Below are 16,447 nucleotides of genomic sequence, written 5' to 3' on the forward strand. Positions count from 1 at the left end.
GTACTGTCCTAAATCGGGGAAAGACTCCACGTCATACCTAACGTCCTTTAGATTAAAATCAAATTATACTGTTAAACGTATATCACAGAATGAAAGAGTTGATAAGAGGTCTCGTAAACCAGCGATGACAACTATCGGTGGCCATCGATCACATAGATCGATCACAGTCCTCTGGCCCGGTTATAGATCTTCTCCATATCATTGCCCATACGCTTCTCAACCTCCTTCACCAAGTCATCATCACGCTTGTCGATGGCCGCGTTAGATTCCTCCTTAGCCATTTCGACTGTGGCACATGTCAGCCTCGAACAACATGGTGAAATAGCAGGTGAAAGGAAAGAAAACATACCATGCGCAAAGACAGCAGCCTTCTTACCACTGAACATAGCATGAGGCACATTGGTGCTGTTATCACTGTTGCAGTCGCCAATAGCAAAGACACCAGGCACACTAGTCCTCATACCAGGGTTGGTAGTGGCATCGATCTTGTTGCCGAGCATAGCCAGACCCAGCTGTTTGGGAAGGTCCGACCGCTGCTCGCTGGGATAGTTGGTGATGAAAGCATTACGATCAACAGACGAGCCATTGGTGAAATGAACACGGAAGATATCAATCTGTCTGGTACCGTTCCTGTCCTTTACCTGGCTACCGTCCTGAATACGCTCGAAGGATGCGATTGTTTCGTTCTCCAGACGCACATTGTACGCCTCCAGCTGTGCCTCCCAGTTGGGGTATTTCTTCGCCAACTCGGCCTCCTGGTCCGGCGTCTGCGTACCGTTCACGAAAGCAATGATATCCGTGTTCAGGGTGTATACTTCCAATACGCTGCCGACGACATCCGGGAGCGCGCCCAGGATACCGAATGGCTGGTCCCGATGCTCATATCCGTCACACCAAGGGCACCAGTAAACGCCATTTGCCCAGGCTTCCTGCAGACCCGGTACGTCGGGGAGGATATCTACGAGACCCGTGCCCAGGACGACTTTGCGGGCGGTGTACGCCTTGCCGTCGGCGTCTTGGGCGCGGAAGTACGAGGTGTTGGAGGCCTCGTCAGACACAGTCTCGATAGTGTTGACTCTCTTGTCGATGAAGGTTGCGGTGTCGTACCGGGAAATCTGCTCGCGGGCCAGACCGCGGAATTCGCTGGGCACGGTGCCTTTGGTCCATGGTATGTCAGTCCAGCCCCTGTAAATACTTCCGGAAGAGGTTTGATTTGGTAGATTGGGGGTGCGGAGTGGGGTCTGTCCATACCATCATTGCCGATCACATCGTGCATGTTACGAGTAGCAGCATTGCGATATTCATGGGAGTCGAAGAGAGCCGTCTTGCGTCTTACACGGGATAAACCGCTAAGCGCAGAGAGACCTGCAGGGCCACCTCCCACGACAATAACTTCATAGTCTGTTTGAGGGACGGATGCCGCGAGGGCAACGGTGAGGGAGGAGAAAAGGGTGTAAAAAAGAGACTTAGGAGCCATGTTGAGCGAGCGATTAATACTCGATGGCGAGGAATGATAGACGGCAGAAAGAAGGGAGGGGATTCATAAATGGTTTAAATAATGTCAAAAGCATCTGAGCAGGATTCAGCTGCGCATGCCCACTAGGTGCCTAGCTGAGAAAGATCATCATGCATTGCATGCTGCCAAGAGCAGGCAAACCCACTGTATGGCTAAAAAAACCTAGTGATACGACATAGGACCACCGCATTGCATGTCCATGCATTTCGGAGAACAATGGATTGCTCGGTATTCCTTGGGGTCAACTGAAGGGAGGGGTCGTGCATATGCAGGATTTGTTGTTTCTGCATGTCGAGGGCTTTTGGTGGTTTGAACAGCCCAATTAGCGGAGGATGTGGAATAGTTCGCGACGACCCTTTAATCTAGAGAATGTAAAATTTTAGTCAAGATATCTAGGAGTGGATATTGAGGCGAGCTGAATCAGATCGAGAACAAGGAGGATCGGCAGGACGGAGAATCAATAGTTCATGCATTAGGGCGGATCCTGATGCGCTAATTTCTGCATCCTTTGAGGAAGGAATTGGGATCTGAATTCCTTGATTGTTTTGGTTCTTGACCTGGGCTGAAAAGCACCCTCGGTGATTGAAGCGAATCATTGGATTGTTACGTGCAGAAGTACATGGTAATCGATTGATGTTGTCCAGGGCGGAGGGTGTGATGGACGAGAAATGAGTTGCATGAGCTTGAAGGGCCTCCATATCGCACCACGTGCCGAGTGTTTGCCCTAACTCTTGTAACTTGTAAGGGATAAAGTGATTAAATTGTTGGAAGTATCAGGCCGAGACAACAAAATTAATGCCCTCACTTCTTACTTTATATACATACACCTTCCCGTCCGCCAAGCCGACTAACAGACACAAAAATATAAACATCGAACTCCTAGCTTAATGTAAACATGTGCAACATAAAGATAAATAATGCGGGCCATTATAATCTACCGGCCTATGACAGGATAAAATGATGGAAGACGAAATCCATGGCGCAAAAGGTGTGCTGTGGAGTTTCTTAGAGCGCCTTTCACGCCATCCAAGAAACCCTTGTTGCCATAGGCCTGACTAACATCCCACATCATAACACCTCCAAAACTCTCAAACGACTTGCTATATGCGATCACGGGTTCCAGCTCCGACGCTGGGATATAGCCCGTACTCGCGGCGCTCGTGTTCGCCGGAACACCAAGCAAGACCTTGGCTTTCTTATTCTGGGATACGGTTTTCGCCCAGTTGTCCCATTGCTCAAAGTTGAAGCTGCTTTGCTTTTGTTGGCCTGCTGAGAAAGAGTTTACTCCGCACCAGTTGTTGTAGAATTGAACGAATACTGCGTCAATGGATACGGGCCCGTTGAGTATATCCTTGTCCGCTGCATCTGGATACGGACATTGTGGTGCAGCGGTTAGAAAGTATTGCTTCGATTTGTCCGCGTCTGACAATTCGCGAAGCCGGTTCGCGAATGGTGCCATATTCGTCACAGGTGCCTCGAAATCGAAGTCGAATCCATCAATGGTCGCGTCACCAAATGGTCGACGGATCGTTGTGGAGTTAGCTCGGACTGCGTGGATATCAGTGCTGTTGAGACGGTTAAGACGGTTAAGACGGTTGAAACGACCATTATGGTAGCGAGACGTTCCATTATGAGAAGAGGCATTCAAAAAAGGGCCCTGGGTTGTGGGAGGACCAAACGTCTTCCAGAGGAGGTCTGCGCCAGCCTTTGCCGCGGATTCGGATTGAAAGCCTCCCTCACTATACGTAGCACCACCAATAGACAGCAGGATGGTCTTTCCTTTCTTTTGGCAGGTGGTGATATCCGTTCTGGTGTGATTAGCTATGCCCCACACTAAATGAAGCTCAGATGATGTTGTACGTACCCGATCTGGGGGCATTTCAGGAGGTTTGTGCCATCGAAGGTGGTGCAATTATCATTTGCATTGGAAAAGTCTATCTCCGGTGCACCCCCTGGACCATTAATCGTCATAAGAAATGCAAGTACAATGACCTGACAGCAGGTGAGCGACATTCGTCTAGCTCTCTAGTAGCGGGAAGCCTCACATCAATGTTCTCATCTAGAACTAGTTAGTGTCTGCATTAAATGGAATCACCATGCACCGGATCGGTCTTACCATTACAGTAGTACCCCAGTGACTGTTGTGCCAATTCTCCCTTTCCCTTGAACGAGTTCTGACCTAAACCACAAGCCGGCGTAAGTAATATCCAGCTCAAGTGTTTTTTTGTTATACGCACCCCAATATACAACGACATTAGAAGTGGAAGAGAGATCGAGTTTGGCATATGCTCCTCCTAAAGAGGCTGCGGCCATCGTGAAGGCGAGAAGACTCTTAGCGAAATACATAGTCCCACGTTTGATTTCTTTTCTTTCTTTCTCCCCAACAATGAGTGTTGAAGTGTTGAAAGCGAGTGGCTGCTACAATCCTCCCAGCAACCGAAATCATAGAGTGGCCGAACACGCTGACTTTCTGGCGCCACCTAATTGTCGAATAGCCCACACCTCAGGAAATAGGCGAATTAAGATTGCTAAGAGTGCATGATAGCTTACTTTAAGTCTCACACCCCGTGTTATGGCTGCCAAAGAATGATTAGCATTGCTGTAAATGGAGACCAGGAACATTCCAAAAGACTGCCATGGTTTAACCAGAGTTTCCACAAGATTGAACGTCCTTCGCGCATAAGGTAATGATTCTCTGTAAGTCTGTAGAGGCCATCTTTCCAGTTACCCCAGTTTGCTTGTGTGCATTTCTTGATCGTTGTCAGGCATCTAGGGATTCCGGATTGTGGAATGTTTCCTCCCCTTTTGGGAGTACGTACACGTTCATGATGGCCCACATATCGATAGCTCCTACATAGCCCGAGTATTACTGAAAAGTTTTAGCTAACTCTTCATCAAAACAAGCTGAGCTCTTATGGTTGTTGTTTGACTCCCTCGGCCATTCAACAACTTCAATTTCAAAGTCATAAGTCATGAACCCTTGCGTCTTGCGAGTCATGCTTACTTATAATTCATACAATCTCATGTACCACCTGGAAATGCAGGATCAATAATTTTATTTTCCAGGTATAACAGCCAACCCCCGCATGATAAGACAGTACAGACTTTTCTTGGTGTAGGCCTACTGCTGTGAAATATCAGGCGAGCACGTCCAGCGGGGACTATTAAATGTTAAGCCGTTGACCGCGTATGCATCCCGCTGTCAGCCATAAACGGTGCATTAATGTCAGAAGGATACACGCAATCGAATGAGCAAATTAATGGACTAGAGTCCAATCTGCTATCTCTCTAGCAAGACTTTAACCGAGCCGAGGAATGCTAATGAATGTCGCCCTGACGATGATTCCTTTTATATTCCGTTCCCAAGGAAGTAAACGTATGTTCAGGGCTATACGCAAACCAAGCAGTCAATATGTCGTCTGAGAGATAGTAAGGTTGACTGCGGCTCGTGTTAGGAGGGAAGGGTGAATTTTATATTGGAGTAGTATGTGCTTTGAGCAGTATTTTTTACACCAGTTGGAGTTTCGGGCTTTGAATGTGCCTTGAAGACCAAGTATTTCACCCCGAGGAATGAATGTCCAATAAGATGTGCGCGACTTTTCAACATCATCGCCCAGGCCCAGCCTACCGATGAACTCCTACAACTCGTGTAACAGCCTCATCGTTGCTCATTGCGCTATCAATCACCCCTGCCACCTTGAGAACATCCACTACACCCTCGATAGTTTTCCGGTTCACGCCTCTTGTGCCATGGACGAATTTGACATCCTTCAGCCATTCCGTAGCATCCTCCTCTACATAAGTACATCCCAGCTCTCCAGTACCAAGTAGCTTCACAGCCTGCGTTGTATCGGCCTCGAAATCCTTGATACCTTGGTCCAAGAGCTCAAACAGTTGCTGCAGCTTACCATCAGCCTCCGGGTCTGGGAATACAGCTGTTGACGCCACGATCATCCAAGACGGCCACGGTGTGTAGATCTCTCCAATATTCTTGAGTGGCGGATGGGGCTTCTCAGCTGTCGGGTGGAAGTACGGCTTCGTGGTGAAATGTTCCCACATGAAGAACTCAGCAGTAGGTTCAGGCTTCTCCGGGTGCGAAGCATCGTACCCAGTTACTCCGTTGCGCAAAGCCTGGAATGGTCCCAACGGAACGCTAGTCAAGGAGTCGGATTTCCAGCCGTGCTTCTGGGCAAGGACGAATGACATGATGTGAGAACCACTTGAGATCTATTAGCACATGGGTTTATCCCTTTCAATGTTCGTCCCAGACTATACTAAGCACGACAATCATGCATACCTTCCCAGTCGACTAACACCAACCCGCCTGTCCTTCAAGTCGGCAACACCATGAAGGTCCGCTCTCTCTCGTCCAGTGACAATAGCCCAGCGTAATGGTGTAGCAACCCATTCTCCGACTACTTTGAATCCGCCCAAGGCTGCAGCTTTCTGCGCTTGCTGTTTTCCAGCCAGACCAGCAACCCAACCTTCAGTCAACCCAATTGCGATGTCAATTTCTTTCTCGCGCAGGGAGGTGATCATATGTCCCGTCCCGGATGGGAACGGAACTATAGAAATCTTGAACGGAAGGGATGCGACCGCGGGAGAGCGGAGGGCAAGGTGGAGAGGAGTGAGGTAGTGCTCTATGATCTATAGTGTCAATGATATAGATTACAAGAAGTTATTTGTATAGAACTATGGGTCTTTCTATTCAAGCACATAGCGTGGTATCGTGAAAGTTGCAGTTTACCTGGTACATATCCAATTCGGATGGTTTCCGTGGCTGAAGTCATGATGTTTGTAATTAAGGAATGGAAGAACTTGATTTCCCAGGCGATGAATTGGTTGTGGAGTAATGAGATTTCCTTTATTGGGGATTATTGGAGGGGGAAAAAGAAGATGGACTTGAACCATAAATAAAGTGGGGGAGAGAACGCGGGGCATCACGTCAGCGTACAATAATTTAAATATTTACTTAAAATATAAATATTGATTTAACGTCCTCAAATGGGTAGTCTTATAGATCGATATATTCCCTCGTCTATCCCAACTCATCATAGTCCGAACAGTAACCAAAAATATTATTCACATTATTCTACCAATTAGTCTAAGTAAAATCTCTCTAAAAAAAAAAAAAAAAGGAAAAGAAAAGAAAAGAAAGATACCTGGGTTCCCAGTATTTACAGTGCATCAAGCACCAGGGAACAGCAAGCGGCCGTTACGTATTTAAGTCATCCGGATGTCTTTCTCCTCAACAGTCCAGTTCCCACTGGATTCCCTAGGGCTGCCAGCAGCCCCAAACGAGGCTTTGGAATACATCCAAAACTGTACCCCGAGGTACAAATCACAGACGCACTGGAACAAGGCGCATAGGCGGAAAGCCCAGGGAATTACCTCCTGACTGCAGAAGAAGTAACTCAGTTTCATCAGATCACCGAGGATCCATGCGGCTACAACCGACAAACGAAATCCTTTGCACGACCGTGACAGATGGTTAGCAATAATTTGAGGAAGAGGCAGGGTAGCCTCCACAGCCAAACCGATATATCCGAGGCAGTTGATGTAAAAGTCGGACTGAGCAATTGGAGCTAGGCAGATCTGGATAAATGAGAGCGCAGCAATGAAATAAGCCAAAAACATCCAATACCTAGTATCACCGGCAAAGTAAGTTCCCACACATATTGATAATTTAAACGGCATCCGGTGTACATACGGCTTTGCGCTCTTCCACTGCCAGAAGTCATAGGGCCGAGTAAGTCCGCCGCCATTACTGACACTACTGAACGGAACGTGCTCGAGACTGTTTTTCACACCGGGGGCCGGCCGATTATCCAGCGCAACCTTGAGCATAACCATTTGGACCCCAATCATGATAACGGCTTGCACCAGCAGCGTAAAAGAATAGTTGTCGCCAAACCAGAAAAATACTCTAAGCCCAAGGGTCAATTCCAAGCCGTTCAGCGCAGTGCGAAGCGGACAATATAGTCTTACTTCAAGATAGACGCGACCAGCATGATCAGAGGTATATCCAACGAGAAACCAGCGGAACTCCTATTCCGATGAATACTGAGAATTTGATCCGCATAGGAGGTTACGGGAGATGTTATAAGACTAGAGCATAAGAATCCACGGTCAGCTTTCTAAGGCTGTTGTCCAAAGTGCGGAAGATTGGGGAGAAAGATTTAACCCACAAGAACGGCGCTCCATATTCCAGAGCGAGAGAGACAAGATACATTGTGCAGTCAGTCGGTCGTCAAATGCGCTATCAGAGCCTCGAGTAAGGACAAAAGAACAAATCCCAGTTGTCGCTGCGGGTATCCGGTCTTATCCCGTGAACAGACGGAGATTTGTGGAACGCCCCGGAGGTGAAACTGCTGATTAGGGGCTCGATATAAACCAGGGCTAGTAAAAATTGCTCGGGCTGCGAGGATGGATCTTGATGGAGTAAGAATAAATCGTAGTCAATCGAGCCAAGCAAAGCCGGACTAAAAGCTAGAAAATTGTTCGATAACCCCGTAGCCAATCTCTCTAGTGGAACATTTTCGCGACTGGCCGCATGCGTGCTTTCTTTTTTTGTCCCTGAGGCTTACTCAGCGGGTCCCACTGGAGACCTTAATTTTGCTTGATTTACAAACAATGAATTGTCATGAGCTATAAGGATTTTCCAAGACATGTCTATAAATCATAAATTGCTATTGATCCTTTATTTATCTTGACAATAAATAGATAAATAAATAAACAAGCGGGTCTACATGCGTTCCCATTACTGCCTTTTCGAAAGCTCAGAACTCGATCCTCCAGGTCTTTCCAATGCTGACAGTAGGATTCTTTACCACGGCATATGGGGCCTTTCCGTCCGGCTGGGCATGGTACACCATGGCCGCTGTGGACGCAGTCTTGGCACCATCTTCAATGACAGTCACTGTGGACTTCTCCTGCCATTCTTTCGGCGGATCAATAACCACCACTCTTTCAACTCGAACGTTTGCCATGGCCTTGAGGTATTCGGCTGTCTTGGGGCCCTTAGTTCCAATGTCTTCCGACGACAGAGTGGAGTCATGGAAGTGGAAACGACGATGAATGTACGCTCCTCGTTCATAATCAAACGTCTCACCGTCATCCACATACAGCGTGCCATCTGCCTCTCCGTTCTTGTCTAACACAACAACAAGAGTATACGGATCCCATTTCATCAACCCACTACTGCGGCGTGGTCGGTCCTTACGAGGAACCACATGGCCACCCTGCATTAAAACGGGTACTTTCTCAAGAGGTGCAGGCACCTCGTGTCTCTTACCGGCCCCTTGGTAGACCGTGTAATCGAAGTAATCGTAATACTTCTCATCATCGGCGAGATAGATGTCTACAGTAGTTGCTCCCTCGGAGACTACTGGCTTCGTAAGGATACCGGTAGAGCCGAGGTAAAGTTGGTCATCGATGACAAAGCCTGCTTCGTCCGAAGGATGAACATAGAACTGGGGTCTCACGATCGGCGTTCCATTCACCGAAGCTTCGTGGAAGGCAGTGTACCAGGCAGGTAAGAGCTGGTATCTTAAACGAATGGCCTGGGCAATGATAGACCTGTGAGGCTCGCTGATCAAATACGGTTCACGCCGACGAGTATCTATATGTGCGTGCGCACGGAAGAAAGGATACCAGATGCCGGTCTGATACCATCGTGTAAGAAGGTCCTTGCTCGGGTTATGGAAGAAACCACCAACATCAGCTCCTGCGAAGGGGAACCCAGAAATACCATTGTTCAAAACCATGGGCAGAGAGATGGCCAGGTGTTCCCACGTTGCCTGATTGTCGCCAGTCCACATGGCAGACATCCGTTGGGCCCCAGCATAATACGACCGTGTCAAAATGAACGGCCGACGAAGCTCGCCTTTCCTCCGTTCCAACATCGCATTGTACGTCGCATTCACAAACGTGATACCATTGACATTATGAATGTCACGGTGCTCCCAGTTGCCATAATGAAGGTTATCTTTAGGCATGGTGGTCTCCGGGCCGTTGAACACGGATGGCTCGTTCATATCGTTCCAAATGAAGACATTCGGAAGTGTGCCCTTGAACTTATCATACTTAAACAAGCCTATCCACCACTTGATAGCCTCCGGATTGAAGCAGTCCACCCAATGAGAGGAACCTGGCCAACACCAGCCCTCGTAAATCTCACCATCCTTGTTCCGGGTGGCCAGATTCTTGCTCTTAAGCTCCTCCGAGATGGTATATTTCTCCTTATTCTTGATATGAGGGTCGATGATGACCACAAGCTTGCGTTCCGATTCATCAAGGTGTTCCTCCATACCAATCGGGTTAGGAAAGGTCAGCGGATCCCAGGTGAAGTATTTCCTGTCATCAAGATACTCGATATCGAGCCAGATAACATCATATGGAATCTGATACTTGTCAAAATTGCGATCGACATCTTTTACATCTTCATCGGTGACGTAGTTCCAGCGACACTGATGGTATGCGATAGCAAAATGCTGAGGCAGCTGAGTATAACCAGTGAGTTCACCATACGTCTTGCTGATATCCTGTGGTGTAGGTCCTAAGAAGACAAACACGTCAATTTGTCCAGATTCAGAAAACCAATGGCTTTGAGTGTCGGTTTTTGAGCCCACCCCTAAAGAAAGTGGATTGGCGGAGGATGTCGACTTTACAATGTCCACCCATGTCTCGGCAGCATTAAGCCAAAACACACCGACAGTAGAGCCCGGTCTGTGCGCTTGCATAAGCGGAATTGCACCATACAGAGTCATAGGACTGTTGAGCTCGTATTCAAACACGTCGGAGTTGTACATGCGATAAGGCTCTTCATGGTTTCCGGAACCACCTCTATCGAATCATTAGCTTACGTTACAAAACAAGTTAGAAGATTTGATGGCTTTTACCTGGTCTCCCTTAAAGATAGCGAATCGGCATGCTCTGGGATACCATAAACATGGCCGTAGCCAGGAAATGTGATATCCAATCCCACACTCTCAGGGCCTTTTGGTTTTGTATCTGTGTTTCCACCAAAAGTCTCTTCCCACCACGTGCTCTCATCTTCCTGGGATTCTGTGTTCTGCTCACCGTCACCCTCGGAAGTATCCACCTTCCGTCGCCAATGCTCCATGTTCAGGTATCCTTTGTTATTCAGATGAACATGAGTCTGTCCATCCCTTTGAAACTCTACGTCAAAAGGAGAGTGACGGATGATTGCTTGAAAGTTATTCGCTGGCCCGTATAGAACTCTGGTAATTCCTTTCTCCGATTCGAAATCCAGGGTCGCAGACTTGCTCAATTCCAGGCCACCAACTAGGACCCATTTTTCCGCTTCATTATATCTTTCCTTGCGAGCCTGGCTGTCATGGCGAAGCTCGATTTCCTTGTTCAAGCGTTTTTCCTCATCGATAACGACTCGGGCAACTCCAGACTCGAGGAAGGACACGGTGAGGGGTAACTTGACCTTTTCCTCGGCGGATACTGATTTAAGAATTGTTCCGTGCAATTGACCGTCCTTGAACTGAATAGATGAAGTATCAAGTTCATATGGTGAGCTCCAACCTGAGCCCTTGGCGGCGACATCGTCGGCGTATGCCCTGTTTCGTTTACAGAAACCGGATTGAGAGCATTTTTTGAAATTCTCGTGCTTTACAGCGACTGAGTTTAGCCGTTAGCATCATTAAAGCTTTGGGGCCATGTGTGTAAACAAAGCTCACCTCCGGATATGACAAGACATCCGAGTAGGATAACCAAAGAAAGCAATAGGGTCCAGCAAATGGACAACGGCCGCCTCCCGGCCATCTTTGAGCTAACAAATGCGATCAGAGACACTCAACCTCTGAAAGTACAATACTTGTCAGCCACTATGTGCTGACCTGCATCTACCCGAGCTGGAGATCCGACACACGAAGCTGTTACGTTTCTTAGATCGTTGATAACAGAACAATGGCCGTTAGTTCCAGGCTGGCCAGATGGGCGGCGAAGATGGGGAAGCTCCAGATTGGGTTAGGGCGGCGCTATCCCTGTTAAGGCGGCTGGGGTCAGACACCTCAGGTAGTAAGGCAATCAGGCAAAGCTGTGGCCGGTATCAGCCAACGACAGCCCCTCGTGCCCCACCGTTGCGGTCCTTTCGTTGGTATATTTTCGGCCAACTCACACCAGCACCTCTGCTTTCCTTTTCCTCTCCCTCTCAATCCTATCTCTTTGATTCAATTGTCACCTTTGACATCATAAATCTTTCAAAATGTCCGACGAGCAGACGTAAGTCACCCCAGACCTTCACCTAATCCCCTCCATCCCTACTCCCTTTGCCCTGGAATTTTTTCTTCTACTTTTTTTTCACCTACCGGTTGCCCCTCATTGTCTAGTCAAACTAACCAATCGATGTAGCTTCATCGCCATCAAGCCCGACGGTGTCCAGGTATGGATCTCGAGTCACCCGATTCCTGTCACGATCCATACGGATATCGCTCGCTCGGGGTGAAATCAATACTAACCATGTCACCTAGCGCGGACTCGTTGGCCCCATCATCTCTCGCTTTGAGAACCGTGGGTTCGTATTCTTCCAATCCCAACAATGTACATACGAAATTTGGACTAACGAATCATAGCTTCAAGCTCGCTGCTCTGAAGCTCTGCTCCCCCTCCAAGGAGCACCTCGAGCAGCACTATGCTGACCTCAGCTCCAAGCCTTTCTTCCCCGGTCTTGTCTCCTGTAAGCTCCTTGCCATGAATAGAGGCCAACACCTTGTGCGGAGATACTGACATTTACTTCTAGACATGCTGAGCGGCCCCATCGTCGCCATGGTCTGGGAGGGCCGTGAGGTCGTCAAGACCGGTCGCAGTAAGTTCTCGTCCACTATAATTTTTGAAGACCAAACGCTAAGATAGTTGTTAGCCATCCTCGGTGCCACCAACCCTCTTGCCTCCGCCCCTGGCACCATCCGCGGTGACTTCGCCATTGTAAGACACGTCCCCTTCCGTGACCCATAACACTCTGTGCATGACACTGACCCTTGTATAGGATGTTGGCCGCAACGTCTGCCACGGCTCCGACAGCGTCGAGAACGCCAAGAAGGAGATTGCCCTCTGGTTCAAGCCTGAGGAGCTCCAGAAGTACAAGCACAGCCAGTTCGACTGGATCTACGAGAAGGCTTAAATTTCTCTGGTCGATCTTTGATCTGAAAATCTGCTCCCTGATACGGCTTAAACCGTAAGGACAGCAAATAAGATAAACCAGAAAAGACGTCCTGAGAAATAGAAATTATACAATATCTACGAGCCCAAGTACTTTGTACCCAACAATTTCATGTACTTCCCGGTTTTGGTGCATCATCATCACCAGTCCGGAATTTGTAGTGATACTAGAGACCCTCAAAACTCTACTTTCTCCCCAACAGCTTCTTCAGCCCTTTTCCCGTCGGTACCAGTATGGCTCGGGCAAACCAAGGCGTCGCCCAGACACTTGCAGCAATCCGGAGCGGCAGTAAAGCCTTGGTGACCGCATAGGCCGTCGCAAATTCCAGCACTAGGCGAACACCTTTCCTGTCGCTCTCCATCTGATCTTTTGTAACAGGGCCATGGCTGGTTACACCTCCGACTACCTCAATGGCGTCCACATCAACATTTTCCACCCAGCCTTTCTTCTGCAACCACCGCCCGAATCGCCGGGTTCCTTCTTCGAAGGCGTTACTAGAAGTTAAGTCTGGCAGCCAGTTTCCATAATGAAAAGCCGTCACAAGTCCAAATAGGGGTACAATGGCGGTGATTTCATGTAGGATCAGAAAGGAGGTAATATGTGTTCCCGGGGCCCCAAGTAACGGGATTGTATAGGCGCTAAGGAAGGATGGAAGGCGATCGTTCAGCTTGCGAAGACGAGATGTAGAGTCCTTTGGAGTGGAAGAGGCAGGAGGTGTAGAGAATTGACGGCGGGACATGTGCTTCAAAGAGGATGAAAGGTGAGTTTGGTGAAAGTGCGCCGATTGGCGTCGAAACAGGGACATCTTGTGCCGTGATCCAGGATCGTTGCTCGAGTGTAGGTCTAAGAACGTCGTAGTATCATGGATTGCTGTCGGAGTGTCTGCATTTCATCCATGATCGTATACTGCGCTGATCCGCGACAACGGGTTGATGTTTGCTATGTTTGCAACAAGGCGTCTTGAATGTCTGGGAGTAAGTTTGTTCAAGAATGGGCCCATCTCTTGGGTAGCTTACGCAGATAGCATGCGACTATTTCAAGGTCAGATCCAAATAAGATCACAGAAGTACTGATCCTAGTCGCTCTCGACCATGTCATGTAATCCTACTTCATGGAGATGTCATTGGCATGTTTCCCTTTCCGTTAATCGGAGGGCCCGTTAAACTCCGACCCAAACCTTTCCCTCCCCGATGGATATCGCCCCAGTCATCCTTCTTCAACCACCACCTTTCCCGTAACTTCGCCGGAACAGATTCTGGGAACAAGATGGAGAAGATCACGGACAAGATAGCGGCTTTGCCGCCGGACGCAAACTACTTCTCTTTGGAGTTCTTTCCTCCAAAGACTCAGATGGTGGGGTACCCCTCCCCGCACTGAAGGTGCTTTCAAGTATCGAGATTGACTGCTAACCAAGTCTGGTTCTCGTAGGGGTTCGCGAACCTTCAAGCCCGTCTGGAACGCATGGCACAAGCTTTGCGGCCATTGTTCGTCACTGTCACCTGGGGTGCTGGAGGTACCACTGCACAAAGGTCTCTGGAGCTGGCGGAAATCTGCCAGCGCCAGTTGCAATTGACAACATGTTTACACCTTACCTGCACCAACATGAGTCGGGCCTTGGTAGATGAGGCGCTAGAAGAGGCCAAGGTATTGGGAATCCGCAATATTCTGGCTCTTCGGGGCGATCCGCCGCGTAGTGAGGAATACAACATGCATGGAGAAGACGATAGCAACAGGGACTTTACATTTGCGGTGGACCTGGTGCGGTACATTCGCCAAAAGTATGGTGATTACTTTTGTCTAGGTGTGGCTGCCTACCCAGAAGGTCATCCAGTCGATTCTTTCCAAGACGTCCAGGACCCCAAGACAGACCTTCCATATCTGGTAGAGAAGACTCAGGCGGGTGCGGACTTCATAATGACTCAGTTGACATATGATATTGAGGCATACACTAAGTTTGAGAATATGCTACGGAACCATGAATCCGGCGCATTCAAGACCATCCCTATCATTCCTGGCTTGATGCCAATCCACAGCTACAAGATCTTGACGAGGGTGACAAAACTCAGCCATGTCCAAATTCCGCCTCAGATACTCTCGAAGCTAGAAGAAGTTAAACACGACGACGATTCTGTGAAGCGCATTGGTGTAGATATTATCACCAATCTTGTGGATGGCATGAGGGATATCCCCTGTCCTGGACTACGAGGATTTCACTTTTATACACTGAATCTTGAAAAGACGGTGTCTTTCATCCTTGAACGCTGTGACCTTATCCCTCCTTATTCTGAAGACTTTGACGCAATAGAAGATGGTGGTGATATCTCTGCCATGGACGGGGCTCAACTACGCTCTCTAACCAGGAGAAGGGCTTCGTCTATTAATTCCCTTCCCCATAACCGGGTCATTGTAGACAAACTACAAGCTTCTGAAGGGTCATCAAAAGCCTCCGTTTCTCATGAAGCCCCTGCTACTAGTGCTGGAATGCCTGCGATGCCACCAGATCGCAGTACAACCCTTCAGATCTCCGAAGGCCTAGGTGCACTTGGTAGGGAGGCTACGTGGGATGACTTCCCCAACGGTCGCTGGGGTGACGCTCGTTCGCCAGCATTCGGTGAGATTGATGGCTATGGTCCATCATTACACGTTCCTCCTTCGGTTGCACACAGAATCTGGGGTTTCCCTGTGTCGCGTGAGGACATCAGCGCTCTCTTCCACCGCCACGTCTCGGGTGAACTGCATATGGTTCCATGGTCAGAAGGCGGTGCCGAAGAAGGTAGTTCTGGCTTGAACGCAGAAACAGAAGTCATTCGCCCGGAACTTCTGCAGCTCATTGATGGTAATGGCTGGTGGACTCTGGCATCTCAGCCAGCTGTGAACGGCGTTCGTAGCGATGACCCTATTTACGGCTGGGGCCCCCCTCGCGAAGGATTCGTTTTCCAGAAACCATTCGTTGAGTTTTTCTGTCCCAGCAAAGACTACCACTCAATACTTAAACCACTACTTCAGAAGCACGGTCATGAGAAACTTGCCTGGTTCGCCGCCAACGGTAAGGGTGACTTCGAATCGTCTCTGCCAGCCCAAACCTCCGACGCTGATCCCATTGAAATGAACCCGAACAACGTCAATACTGTGACATGGGGTGTCTTTCGTGGAAAAGAAATCGTCACCCCCACTATCATTGAGGAGGTGAGTTTCCGCGCCTGGGGTGAAGAGGCGTTTCGGATCTGGGATGAATGGCGCCGCATCTACCCCCGTAACTCTGCAACCGAACGCTTCCTCAATGAAACCAAGGACGATGTCTGGCTCGTCTGCGTTGTCGGACAGGATTTCGGAGCGGGCACCGAGATGGGATCGGAGGAAGAGGAAGATGAGAAGAAATTTATGTGGAGGGTCCTATTGAACGCAAAATAAGCAGCGCGCTGGCTTTTCTTAGTCCCGATTACTGAAAAGTATAAAAACGCGACAAGGAACCATGCGTATCATCATTCCCATGTTCATATTTGCTTTATTGCATCACGATCTTATGATCAATTATAATCACGTTGTAGTTATTGAACGACAGTCTAGTCTCTAGAGATCTTATATCTAGCTGGAATGCATCATTGTGGGGCACATTTGCTTGCTTTAAACAGTATCGATCCCCGAGAATCAAGACTATGAGAGGCAGAAACAAAACCGAAGGTGAACACCACATACGCCTCAGCACCAAATTCGTGTCAGTAATGTTAGTTATAGAATTC

At 48.6% G+C, this 16,447-nt stretch overlaps 8 protein-coding genes across 8 annotated transcripts; 2 read left to right on the plus strand and 6 right to left on the minus strand.

Annotated features, from left to right (window-relative positions):
- Positions 1-25: 25 nt before the first annotated feature.
- On the minus strand, positions 26-2,152 carry BDV27DRAFT_117558 (NAD(P)/FAD-dependent oxidoreductase). Its single transcript, XM_032064708.1, has 2 exons — positions 1,252-2,152; positions 26-1,156 (listed from the first exon to the last, which is right to left on the minus strand). Exons 1-2 carry the CDS (start codon positions 1,475-1,477, stop codon positions 162-164), a joined length of 1,221 nt encoding a protein of 406 aa, XP_031927218.1. The 5' UTR covers positions 1,478-2,152; the 3' UTR covers positions 26-161.
- A 298-nt stretch (positions 2,153-2,450) lies between these two features.
- On the minus strand, positions 2,451-3,829 carry BDV27DRAFT_158111 (glycoside hydrolase family 18 protein; the record flags this gene model as incomplete). The annotated part of the gene is made up of 5 exons (XM_032072625.1): positions 2,451-3,324; positions 3,381-3,508; positions 3,562-3,575; positions 3,633-3,695; positions 3,754-3,829. 5 exons carry the CDS (start codon positions 3,827-3,829, stop codon positions 2,451-2,453), a joined length of 1,155 nt encoding a protein of 384 aa, XP_031927219.1.
- Positions 3,830-5,006: 1,177 nt separating this feature from the next.
- BDV27DRAFT_128892 (uncharacterized protein) lies at positions 5,007-6,380 on the minus strand. Its single transcript, XM_032067074.1, has 3 exons — positions 6,264-6,380; positions 5,814-6,156; positions 5,007-5,735 (listed from the first exon to the last, which is right to left on the minus strand). The coding sequence occupies exons 1-3, from the start codon at positions 6,304-6,306 to the stop codon at positions 5,141-5,143; spliced, it is 981 nt and encodes a 326-aa protein (XP_031927220.1). The 5' UTR covers positions 6,307-6,380; the 3' UTR covers positions 5,007-5,140.
- A 258-nt stretch (positions 6,381-6,638) lies between these two features.
- On the minus strand, positions 6,639-8,027 carry BDV27DRAFT_117563 (PQ-loop repeat-containing protein). Its single transcript, XM_032064709.1, has 4 exons — positions 7,705-8,027; positions 7,505-7,624; positions 7,227-7,442; positions 6,639-7,160 (listed from the first exon to the last, which is right to left on the minus strand). The coding sequence occupies exons 1-4, from the start codon at positions 7,746-7,748 to the stop codon at positions 6,740-6,742; spliced, it is 801 nt and encodes a 266-aa protein (XP_031927221.1). The 5' UTR covers positions 7,749-8,027; the 3' UTR covers positions 6,639-6,739.
- Positions 8,028-8,206: 179 nt separating this feature from the next.
- On the minus strand, positions 8,207-11,450 carry BDV27DRAFT_117567 (glucan 1,3-alpha-glucosidase ROT2). Its single transcript, XM_032064710.1, has 3 exons — positions 11,227-11,450; positions 10,417-11,167; positions 8,207-10,360 (listed from the first exon to the last, which is right to left on the minus strand). The coding sequence occupies exons 1-3, from the start codon at positions 11,309-11,311 to the stop codon at positions 8,296-8,298; spliced, it is 2,901 nt and encodes a 966-aa protein (XP_031927222.1). The 5' UTR covers positions 11,312-11,450; the 3' UTR covers positions 8,207-8,295.
- Positions 11,451-11,668: 218 nt separating this feature from the next.
- On the plus strand, positions 11,669-12,780 carry BDV27DRAFT_117569 (nucleoside-diphosphate kinase). The gene is made up of 7 exons (XM_032064711.1): positions 11,669-11,770; positions 11,900-11,930; positions 12,019-12,062; positions 12,121-12,224; positions 12,288-12,353; positions 12,408-12,472; positions 12,534-12,780. The coding sequence occupies exons 1-7, from the start codon at positions 11,754-11,756 to the stop codon at positions 12,666-12,668; spliced, it is 462 nt and encodes a 153-aa protein (XP_031927223.1). The 5' UTR covers positions 11,669-11,753; the 3' UTR covers positions 12,669-12,780.
- Positions 12,781-12,891: 111 nt separating this feature from the next.
- BDV27DRAFT_145532 (uncharacterized protein) lies at positions 12,892-13,446 on the minus strand (the record flags this gene model as incomplete). The annotated part of the gene is made up of 1 exon (XM_032070423.1): positions 12,892-13,446. The coding sequence occupies one exon, from the start codon at positions 13,444-13,446 to the stop codon at positions 12,892-12,894; it is 555 nt and encodes a 184-aa protein (XP_031927224.1).
- A 276-nt stretch (positions 13,447-13,722) lies between these two features.
- BDV27DRAFT_128899 (methylenetetrahydrofolate reductase (NAD(P)H) MET12) lies at positions 13,723-16,337 on the plus strand. The gene is made up of 2 exons (XM_032067075.1): positions 13,723-14,060; positions 14,136-16,337. The coding sequence occupies exons 1-2, from the start codon at positions 13,836-13,838 to the stop codon at positions 16,116-16,118; spliced, it is 2,208 nt and encodes a 735-aa protein (XP_031927225.1). The 5' UTR covers positions 13,723-13,835; the 3' UTR covers positions 16,119-16,337.
- Positions 16,338-16,447: the final 110 nt, after the last annotated feature.

Source organism: Aspergillus caelatus (assembly GCF_009193585.1).
Source record: "Aspergillus caelatus strain CBS 763.97 unplaced genomic scaffold BDV27scaffold_96, whole genome shotgun sequence".
NCBI lineage: Eukaryota > Fungi > Ascomycota > Eurotiomycetes > Eurotiales > Aspergillaceae > Aspergillus > Aspergillus caelatus.

Excerpts from the sequence above, each read along its gene's own strand:
- BDV27DRAFT_117558 (XM_032064708.1), bottom strand. The coding sequence starts at position 1,477 with ATGGCTCCTAAGTCTCTTTTTTACACCCTTTTCTCCTCCCTCACCGTT. Across the intron at positions 1,157-1,251 it reads CGATGTGATCGGCAATGATG|GCACCGTGCCCAGCGAATTC; the intron begins GTATGGACAGAC and ends CATGGACCAAAG.
- BDV27DRAFT_128892 (XM_032067074.1), bottom strand. The coding sequence starts at position 6,306 with ATGACTTCAGCCACGGAAACCATCCGAATTGGATATGTACCAG. Across the intron at positions 6,157-6,263 it reads CCGAATTGGATATGTACCAG|AGCACTACCTCACTCCTCTC; the intron begins GTAAACTGCAAC and ends TATAGATCATAG. Across the intron at positions 5,736-5,813 it reads GGTGTTAGTCGACTGGGAAG|TGGTTCTCACATCATGTCAT; the intron begins GTATGCATGATT and ends ATAGATCTCAAG.
- BDV27DRAFT_117563 (XM_032064709.1), bottom strand. The coding sequence starts at position 7,748 with ATGTATCTTGTCTCTCTCGCTCTGGAATATGGAGCGCCGTTCTT. Across the intron at positions 7,625-7,704 it reads GAATATGGAGCGCCGTTCTT|TCTTATAACATCTCCCGTAA; the intron begins GTGGGTTAAATC and ends CTTATGCTCTAG. Across the intron at positions 7,443-7,504 it reads CTGGTCGCGTCTATCTTGAA|AGTATTTTTCTGGTTTGGCG; the intron begins GTAAGACTATAT and ends CCTTGGGCTTAG.
- BDV27DRAFT_117567 (XM_032064710.1), bottom strand. The coding sequence starts at position 11,311 with ATGGCCGGGAGGCGGCCGTTGTCCATTTGCTGGACCCTATTGCTTTCT. Across the intron at positions 11,168-11,226 it reads ATGTCTTGTCATATCCGGAG|TCGCTGTAAAGCACGAGAAT; the intron begins GTGAGCTTTGTT and ends GGCTAAACTCAG. Across the intron at positions 10,361-10,416 it reads CTATCTTTAAGGGAGACCAG|AGGTGGTTCCGGAAACCATG; the intron begins GTAAAAGCCATC and ends ATGATTCGATAG.
- BDV27DRAFT_117569 (XM_032064711.1), top strand. Across the intron at positions 12,225-12,287 it reads CTTCCCCGGTCTTGTCTCCT|ACATGCTGAGCGGCCCCATC; the intron begins GTAAGCTCCTTG and ends ATTTACTTCTAG. Across the intron at positions 12,354-12,407 it reads GGTCGTCAAGACCGGTCGCA|CCATCCTCGGTGCCACCAAC; the intron begins GTAAGTTCTCGT and ends GATAGTTGTTAG.
- BDV27DRAFT_128899 (XM_032067075.1), top strand. The coding sequence starts at position 13,836 with ATGTTTCCCTTTCCGTTAATCGGAGGGCCCGTTAAACTCCGACCCAAA. Across the intron at positions 14,061-14,135 it reads TTCCTCCAAAGACTCAGATG|GGGTTCGCGAACCTTCAAGC; the intron begins GTGGGGTACCCC and ends TGGTTCTCGTAG.